The sequence below is a fragment of the Cimex lectularius genome, unplaced genomic scaffold (assembly GCF_000648675.2).
Source record: "Cimex lectularius strain Harlan isolate CLEC.00 unplaced genomic scaffold, Clec_2.1 scaffold185, whole genome shotgun sequence".
In the NCBI taxonomy this organism is placed as follows: Eukaryota; Metazoa; Arthropoda; class Insecta; order Hemiptera; family Cimicidae; genus Cimex; species Cimex lectularius.
Window position 1 is genome coordinate 54,503 of NW_019392756.1, and position 10,054 is coordinate 64,556.

General features: G+C 38.5%; 1 protein-coding gene across 5 annotated transcripts; it reads left to right on the plus strand.

The window, feature by feature from the left end:
- Window positions 1-403: 403 nt before the first annotated feature.
- Window positions 404-8,673, plus strand: LOC106663231. Of its 5 annotated transcripts, none has more exons than XM_014387905.1 (19): window positions 565-765; window positions 866-938; window positions 3,832-3,990; window positions 4,046-4,247; window positions 4,302-4,485; window positions 4,549-4,596; window positions 4,660-4,798; window positions 4,852-5,175; window positions 5,232-5,411; window positions 5,466-5,645; window positions 5,700-5,912; window positions 6,033-6,149; window positions 6,209-6,409; window positions 6,463-6,631; window positions 7,683-7,795; window positions 7,855-8,022; window positions 8,084-8,295; window positions 8,349-8,435; window positions 8,578-8,673. In XM_014387905.1, the coding sequence occupies exons 2-19, from the start codon at window positions 891-893 to the stop codon at window positions 8,636-8,638; spliced, it is 2,805 nt and encodes a 934-aa protein (XP_014243391.1). In that variant the 5' UTR covers window positions 565-765; window positions 866-890; the 3' UTR covers window positions 8,639-8,673. The 5 variants fall into 5 exon arrangements, with proteins under 5 accessions (XP_014243394.1, XP_014243391.1, XP_014243395.1 ...); XM_014387909.1 differs by having other exon boundaries at window positions 3,832-3,984; XM_014387908.2 differs by lacking the exons at window positions 565-765; window positions 866-938 and adding an exon at window positions 404-520.
- The last annotated feature ends 1,381 nt before the right edge of the window (window positions 8,674-10,054 follow it).

Here is a 10,054-nt window from a genome sequence, read left to right on the forward strand (position 1 = left end):
ATTGACTTTGGGTGGTAAGAGGTCATTTTTCACTAGTGAAGTAAGGAGGCACTTAAAAAAGTGACTATGGAGGCAAGAGGACACTTTCTACTAGAGACTTTGAGACAAGAACGCGTTTTTCACTTGGGTCTTTATGAGGCATTTCCATTCGCGACTTTATTTGAGTTGTCATATTTCCATTAATGACTTTAAATCGGAAGTAGGCCACTTTATTGTGGAAGAAGGCTAAAAATATGGTGCGTTTCCATCAAAATCAATCGCTGGCTCTTAATTAACACGTTATTAATTATAAGAGTATATCCATGAGGTTTTGATACTAATAGTCATCAGGATCTTTCGTTTTTCTATTAAATTTCTTAATACTGAACTTATTCTCAGGACTTTTTACTTTTGATTATGTATTATTTTGGCATTTGTGCAATTAAAGAAATTAAGAGTAGGTACTAGATGGACAATTAATTTGCTAGGGGGTTTTATGCGAGTCGAAGTTGCGCCCGTTCTTTTCTTTCATGGCAGGCCGGTAAATGTTTTAAAGATTAAATTTCCAAAATTGTTTTCCATTCTTGTTTTATATTATAGTTTAAAATAACAGCTGATTACATTTAAAGTTTAAACTATGTTGACCGACGACAACGTCCGCGGTTTTGTGCTCGGTAGATTCTTCTCTGTCCATCTTCAGTTTAATCCTTTCGTCTTGTGCTGTCCGTTTGACCGTCCGACCGGCTGAAATTTCACGCCCGGTGTCAGAACGGTGTTTAAAACAAGGTATTTTCTTTAAATGGGACGCTGACACTGTTCAGATTATCAAAATTGGCAAGAATTTCTGTAAAAGATTTGTTCAAAATTGTCCTTCTCACTTCTCCAGATTTCGTTTCTTCAAGGGGGAAGGGATGATACATTTCGTCCATCTTCTCAACAACGAAGACATACCGGTTCAGGTATTATACGCAAACATTTTGACATATAACTTTAGCGAATAAAACCGCTGTTTTTCTTATGCAATTACGACAAATTGATCGTAACAGTTAAAATTAAAAAAGAATACAAGTCAGTCTGTAAATATCTTAGCATCATCTAAAATATTTTTCTTGTAGTTACAAACTCAAGACATCGTACAATCTTCCATCTTTTCATTATACTGCACTGACAACGCCCGAAAAGGACGATCAACAAACTGATTTATTGCCTATCTTTAAGTATCTCTTCATATCACGAATATTTATGATTAAACAGACTTATGTTACTTATGTTTTGATCAGGTCCAGTTATCCTGGAATTTCGACATAATCACTATACTCAATGATTTGACAACTGTTGAACTTTATTCACTTGTACACCTAACTTGGTTGGTAGATATTCGATCACCCCACTGATGCAATCAAGCTTTGACGATTGAAAGTATTCTAGGGTCAAAGCAAGTAAAAAGTTCTATCAGGCTTTAAAGCCATGTGTGAAAAGTGCCTCATAGAGTCACAAATGCAGTTACCCCTAGCCTCCTAAAGTCAGTAGTGAAAAGTGACTTTATGCCTCATGAAGTCAATAGTGGAAAGTGCCACATAAAGTCCCAAATGAAATGTGGCATCCTTGTGTCAAAGTCACTAGGGAAAAGTGCCTCATAGAGCTACAAATGTAATGTTACTCTAGCCTCCTACAGTCATTAGTGAAAAGTGACTTTTTGCCTCATGAAGTCAATAGTGGAAAGTGCCACGTGTAGTCCCAAATGAAAGGCGGTGCCCTTGCCTCAAAGTCAATAGGGAAATATGACTCACAGAGTCACAAATGCAATGTTACCCCTAGCCTCTTGAAATCATTAGGGAAAAGTGACTTTATGCCTCATGAAGTCAATAGTGGAAAGTGCCACATAAAGTCGCAAATGAAATGTGGCATCCTTGTCTCAAAGTCACTAGGGAAAAGTGCCCCTTAGAGCCACAAATGTAATGTTACCCCTAACCTCTTAAAGTCATTAGAGAAAAGTGACCTCATGCATAACGTCAATAGTGGAAAGTGTCACATAAATTCACGGGTGTGTACATAGTGTCTAGTTGGAAAGGCTTTATAAAATCACTAGGGAAAAGTGCCTCATAGAGCTACAAATGTAATGTAACTCTAGCCTCCTACACTCATTAGTGAAAAGTAACTTTATGCCTCATGGGAAGTCAATGGTGGAAAGTGCCACATAAAGTCCCAAATGAAAGGCGGTGCCCTTGCTTCAAAGTCAATAGGGAAATATGATTCATATAGCCACAAATGCAATGTTACCCCTAGCCTCCTAAAGTCGCTAGAGAAAAGTGACCTCATGGATAAAGTCCATTGTGGAAAGTGCCACATAAATTCACTGGTGGGTACTTAGTTTCTATTGGAATGGCATTATAAAGTCATTAGAGAAATGTTTTTACTAGCAACAAAGCAACAGTAAAAAGAAAGTGCCTTCTTGCCACATAAAGTCCATATTGAAAAATGACCTCTTACTTGGTTTTACTTCAGTTGGTCTTTTATTTTTTACCCGTTAATTCTATTGGGTTGTCCGGAAAATAATGCAGGATTTTGGTATTAAACAAAAAAAAAGAAACTAGTTACTTTAAAGCAATGTTCTTTAATCAAAATAATTTCCCATACTCTCAATACATTTCTCCCAACGTGTTGGTAACTTATTAATTCCGTCTGAGTAGAATTCAGAATTTTTAGAATTGATAAAGTCAATAAATGCATTTTCCAGTTCCGTTTGATTTTTGAATATTATGTGTTGTAAGTAGTGGTCCAGGTGTCTAAAAAAATGGTAGTCAGTAGGCGAGAGGTCCGGAGAGTAGGGTGGGTGAGGCAAAGTTTCATAGCCAAGCTCCAATAATTTTTGTGACGTTACACGTGACACATGTGGTCGAGCGTTGTCATGCAACAAAATGGGCCCTTTCCGATTGACCAAAGAGGGCTTCATTACTGCCAATTTCTGATGCATGGTATTAATTTGGTTACAGTATGATTCAGCATTGATGGTTTCGCCAGGATTTAAGAAGCTGTAGTGTATTAAACCAAATGAAGCCCACCATACCGTAACCATTACCTTTTTTTGATGAGTTGGGGGCTTTGGAAAATGTATTGGAGCTTCTCCTTTGTCGAGCCACTGTCCAGAATCCACTTTTCGTCACATGTAACAATTCTGGCCAGAAATGGGTCATTTTTGTTTCGACAAAGAAGTGATGCACAAACATCAAAGCGCTGATTTTTTTGGCGATCGTTTAATGAGTGTGGAACCCAATTTTCGAGTTTTTTCACTTTTCCAATCGCCTTGAGGTGGTCAGCGACGGTCGTTTTACTGACTTTGAGTTGCTCTGCAAGTTCTCGAACAGTTGTTTTGGGGTTTTCTTCCACCACTGATCGCAGAACATCATCATTAAGAGAGGAAGGCCTTCCACGACCTTCTTCATCTTCAAGGCTGAAATCTCCCTCCCGAAATTTTTTAAACCACCTTTGCACAGTGCACTCATTAACACAACCCTCGCCCCAGACTTGGTTAATGTTTCTAGCCGTTTGGGCTCCGCTTCGGCCGAGTTTAAACTCGTAAAAGAAAATCGTACGAAATTCTCGCTTTGACATTATAAGGATGACTGAATTATTTCCAAGTAGCGGAATGCTACAGAGGTAAACAAACAATATCATTTGGAAGAGGATTAATAAGTGTTGACATTCATACAAATGAGTAATCCTGTAAACGTAAACAGAATATTTTATATAGATTGAAAACTTAAAATCCTGCATTATTTTCCGGACAACCCAATATATCCTGTAGTTTTAAAGTGAGAATAATCCATAAAAATTGTTCATTTTGCTATTTAGGAAGTGGCAGAGGAGTTTTTGGATGTATTTCACCAGAACCACGAAGAAGGGACGGCGGACTTCGTCGAGCTCCTGTTCCATGCGGGCGGCTGGTCGACGTTCGTCTACCTCGGCGGGACGTTCCCTCAGAAGCAGCAGTTTGTTGAGATAAAGGCAAACGTAAACCTTGGTGTCTGCACGGGAGGCCGGCGGTGGATAACTTTAAGTGTTGCAGGCCACGCACGACCTCTTCGCCCCGGTGGCCAACAGAGAGATCGACTTCCAGAGGCGGTTCTCCGAGTTCCTCAGCATCGTACTGGAAAGCAACAAGTGCTGTCTGATGTACAATGATCAGTTCATGTCCGTCGTCATCAGAGCCTATCAGATCCTATCCGCTGGGAAGTGGGACATGTTCAGGCTCATAGCTCAAATCCTCGGTATGCCTTTAAAACATCTTACTTTTTTTTCTCTCTCCTATGGATATATTGCAGGTATGAAAATGCTCTGCTCTCTCAACAAGGAATACGAAAAACTCAAAACAAATTACATATCAGATATATCGAACCCCATGACTCTTTCCCGCATCCATCGCAACACACTTTATCAAGGATGGCAGCAGTCATTTTTTAAAATATACCATTTAGTACAATTTTTCGTTTATAAAACACTCTGCGAGTAAGTATATGTTGCATTTTTTTTTGTTATGAGGTTTGATTATAAATTTTTACAAATTTTAAGAAAATGCCAAGGTCAAGGAACAGCAGATATCGTTGCCTCGCCATTTTGGTAATTTTCTTCATATTGGAGTGTTCATTTTGGGTTTAAAAATAAACTTTTGTTTTAATTTAGCCGTTTGACTAATCTTTTAAATGAACTGATGATTTCGACGACACTCCCTCCTACGCCCATGTTCAAGGATAGGTGGCTCACTTTGATATTGAACGGCCTCAGAGACAAGAATTATGACCATAAAGGCCTCTGCTACATGGTCTGTATTTTTTTTTTGTCGAAGAGACTTGCTAAATAATTTTAAAATTATAGGTTCTTTATCTTCTCCTTTGCCGCCCTGAGGACCCGAGGTGGCAGATGAGGCTATTCGATTTTGTGAAATCGGATTTGCTCTATTCCCTCAGGATGTACACTGATCTGTCTTTGATCAGTCTCAGAATTTTATCGAGTGTGGCAAAGTGCACCAGGATTGATTTGAATGGTTTCGAGCTGGAGACGATTTACTATTACCTGTACAACCCAGACCAGTCGCTGGCCATCCTCGCCGCTGAGCTTGTTTTCGAGTTCCACATGAGACAGAGCCAAGACGGCTTTTTGATAATAAAAAACTTAATTAAAGTCTGTCGCAATTCTTTTGTAAGTTTTTTTCTTATTTAAAATCTTGTCAGGACGTTTATAATTTTTTTTTTCAGATGCGCTGTGATGAATTGTTGATGGACTCGATTTACGATAATATAAAGGACATCGTGACCTGGGAATCGTGGACGGACTTTTTGAAAGATTGTGTGGAGGAAGATGTCCATGATGTCATGGCGCTCCTGTATGCCTATGCGCGCAAAATGACAACAGGTTTTATTCCAAGGTTTCGGACGGTGAGTCGGACAATTATACAACAAGACAGGTTGTTTCTATCCGGCTTGGTTTAGACGATCATCCGTGAGATGTCCCCGGAGGAAGTGACTGAAAACCGAAGGACTTTCACAGACCATTTTTTAAAGGATTGGTTCTGCCTGCTAGAACTGGGCAAGCTTACTGTCAGGCCTAAGTCCCTGGCAAAGTTGATCAAGCTACCTCAATATTTTGATGAGGCCATCATCTCAAAGGAGGTAGGACACTACTATGGACATCCCAACATGCTTCTAACTCTAAATATTTTTCAGAACGACGCGATGACTGATGTGGCCAAAGTTTGCCTCGCATACATCACACTCGGACATGAGCACACGCTCATTGAAGAATGCTGTCGAACCCTTTCAAAGATGAGCGAGTTTTCCCGACACAACCCTGATGTCTGTCAAGAGGTGAATCTTATCATTTCAGCCACGACTAAAGTCGTTTTTAAAGATTTCAAGAAATTTAAAACTGACCTCATGGTATGTTTGGTTTAATTGAGACTTGAATGATTAAAAAATCATTAGTTCCTCGTTTGAAAACATTTATAAAATGCAGTTTTTAAATGTTGTGAGGATTAAGGAAGGAAACTTTGTTTTTAGACACAGTGTCAAATTCTTTCTGCAACTAAGTTTTTAGAAGTTGACGATCTAATACTATGGGAAGTCTCCATGGAAAAACTCAGCGTCGCTTCTGCACAAAGGATGAACCAAAATTTGGTAACTTTAACGATTATAACTATTCAAACACTATAATGAAATTTTTCGATGTTTGGTAGATAAAAACTCTTATATTGATGCTTTTCCAATTGTTGATGAAGAGGGCCAAATGCGTGATTAACGAGCTCTGTGAGACGAAGACGTGCAATCTAGGGATGGTCAATGTCCTCGTCAGCAACTGCATGTCACGTTCTATAGCATTGAATTCCGTCATAAGGGCGTTTCTGGCTCCGAGCTTCGGTCCAGACGTTCGCAAAGTCGTAAGTAAAAAGTAAACCGTCTTAAAAGTCCCTGCGGTTAAAGTCTCTTCTAGGCATTCATGACCATGCTGGACCTCCTGGAATTCCTGGGACCGCATATGACACTCCCCGAAGGGATCTGGTTCTCAAAGACAGCCTTTGATGATGAAGACGTGTACAAATTAGTCAGCTACACGACGGAAATGATCGAAAACTCCAACTCCTGCCAGACAAACCATATAAGTAATAAAACTAAATATTTAAGTCATGGTTTGCTCTCTCTTTATAAGGCGCATATTGGTATTTCTCTACATACAATGTGTCTGGTGGGTACAAATAATCTTGTCCTTGCATAAATTTATATGTTGCCTCCTGCCTAAATAGTAGGTTGGAAGTGCCTCATAAAAACAGTAGTACAAAGTGACCTCACCACATAATGCGAATAATGGAATATGCAACAACAGTCGGAACAAGTCTCTTGTATCATAAAGTCAATGGTGAAAGTGCCAACTAGACTCATAGTAACTAGTTTTCCTATGTTTTCCTCCTGCCTACCTAGGCACTGGTTGGAAGTGTTTAATGATGTTAAAATGACCTCTTGTCTCATATGCCTCATGCCATTTGACTCACAAAGTCAATAGTGGAAAGTGCCTCCTAACCTCGAAGTAGCTAGTGGAAATTTGCCTGCTACCTACATAGACACTGGTTGGGAGTCCCTCATAACGCTAGTGACCCCTTGCCTCTTAAAGTCAATAATGGGAGCTGATCTTTTGACTCACAAAGTCAATAGTAGAAACTGCCGCCTAGTCTAGTTGAAATTTGTCTGCTACCTAATTAGACATTGGTTGGAAGTGTTTAATGATGTTAAAATGACCTCTTGCCTCATAAAGTCAATAGAGGGATCTATCTTTTGACTCATAAATTCAATAGTGGGAATCGATTTTTGTCTCATAAAGTCAACAGTGTAAAGTGCCTTCTAACCTCAAAGTCACTAATGAAACTGTGCCTTATTCCCACATAATGTCACTAGTGGAAAATGTCTCTTAGCTTAAAAGTCATTAGTTGAAATGTTCCTACCTCCCACATAAAGTCATTAGTGGAAAGCGCTTGTTAGCTTTAAAGTCATTGGTGGAAATGTGGTTTCATGTCCTTTCTTAATGTTTATCTGGGATTGCATTTATAGAAGGAGTAGTGTACCCACTGGATGACCACCAAAGGTAGTGAAATGCCGAAACGCGTTTAGTTGTTGATAACATCATAGACACAAACACAAACTTTACAAAATATATTTCAGCCAGTGCCAAATTAAAAGACTGTTGCTCCGTTCTTTACAAACTCTGCATGTTCATATCAAAAGGCATACTCGACGTGCAATGCCTCACCCCTTTGATGAGACATCTTGGAAAGGTGTTGTGATAATTGATAATAATTTCTGATTTAAACAAATAAAATTTCAACTGCTTTAGAATCCTATTCACGACGATATTATAGTTGAAGCGATAAATAAATTCACATCAATGTTTCCTCATAAATGGGAGCTTCTTTCAAACGCAATTTTCAACACGTATGCAATTATCAAAGATGACTGTTTGCCGAATGACTTACCTCTACAGGATACAGCGGAAGTAAGAGAGGTAATGAACTTCTTTCAGGCTTTTTTTAACACAGTATTATCATGGAAATTTTTTTTGGTAGATGATGTCGAAGCTTTTCACCGAGCTGTCAGTCCTGACGCAGGTGCTGACAAGAAGGCTGAGGTTCTCTGATCCGAGGACGCTTAGAAAAGTGAGCATCAGGCTGCACACTGTCCTGATTGATCAGGCTTTAAAGCCGACAGGGTTCCGTTCTTGCATCGACCTTCTATACGCCATAAGAGACCTTCTTGCCAATGAAGACGTCCAGTTCATGTACATCTCTTCCTCATTCTCATTAAAAAAATTTAAAATATTTCCATTCGCAGTTTGTCCTGCCTTGATGAGTACCACATAGAGTTCAGCGCGGATGTCGCAAAGTACTACAATTTCCTCAAGCAGAGCATCTCGCCGACGTAAATTAAAAAGTGCCCTGTTGGTAAAAGGTCGGCTGTTTCATTTCATTACATTATCCCAAAATTCTCAACCGCCAACCTTTACCGAACAGTGTATGAATATGTACTGTCTTATGTTTTGCTAACTTATTTTTTCTCCCAGGCCGACATTCCTTTCAGAAAGGGACAACCTACAGCTCCTGGCTGCTTACCCGATATCTTAGGTGCACAAGGTGTTCCAAACGATTCATCAATTTTATCACTGTTTAATAAATTTATTTATTTTTGTTTGTTATATTTTATAATTAAATTTGCTATGATAAATTTGGGCAAAAGGAAAATTTGACTGATTTATATGAGCTCAATCCTGCACATCCTTGTACATTGGAATTGAGCTTATGACAGAATCATTACCAAACCATCAGCCCTCTTGTACTAAAAATTCACTCTCACTAAGTACAAAACAAAATCTCTACTACATATAAAAAAACACAACAAAAAACAGCCTTTTTAACTCCAAAAATCAGAAAAGAGGACCTGAATCTGTGCTAAGCACAATTCTTATATCGGCTGACCTTCTTACACGCTCTATATAAAGAGCCAAGAATGTGAAAATGTATTTTAATATAATAAGTAATTATTTAATGAACCAAACTTGACAAATCAAAAAATCATACTACATGACTATCCTCATTTAACCAATCTAACCTTCAACCCACTCCCACTACATAATCACTCTAATAAGTACATTCACTTTCAATATACACCAAACGAGACTTGTACCAACTGCTATGCACAATAGAACAGCCATGTTAACTCCAAAAATCAGAAAAGAGGACCTAAATCCGGGCTAAGTACAATTCTCATATCAACTGGCCTTCTTACACGCTCTATATAAAGAGCCAAGGATGTGAAAATTTATTTTAATACAAGTAGTTATTTAATTAACCAAAGAGAAGACAAATCTAAAAATCAAACTATATGACTAACCTAACTGAACCGATCTAACCTTCAACCATCTCACATACACAATCTCTCTAATAAATACAATCACATTCACTATGCACAAAACAAGATCTCTACCAAGTACTAGGTTCAGTATGACAGCCTTGTTTACTCTAAAATTCAGAAAATAGGACCTAAATCCGTGCTCAGCATAATTCTAGTATCTGATGATGTTCTTACATGCTCTCCATAAAGAGCCAAGGGTGTGAAAATTTATTGTAATCATATTAGTTATTTAATTAACCAAAGATAGAAAAATCTAAAAATCACACTATATGACTAACCTCATTGAACCAATCTAACCTCCAGCCCTCTCACACTACAAATTCACGCAAATAAATGCATTCACTCCCAATATAAAAAACGAGATCCCTACCAAATATTAAGTACAATACAACAGCCCTGTTCCCTCCAAAAATCAGAAAAAAGAACCTAAATCTGTGCTAAGCACAATTCTCGTATCGGCTGGCGTTCTTACACGCTCTCTTTAAAGAGCCGAGGATGTGACAATCACAGGGAAACACAAAACGAGATCAGTACCAAGTGCTATGCAATAAAACAGCCTTGTTAACTCCAAAAATCAGAAAAGAGAACCTAAATCCGTGCTAACACAATTCTTTATTGGTTGGTGTTCT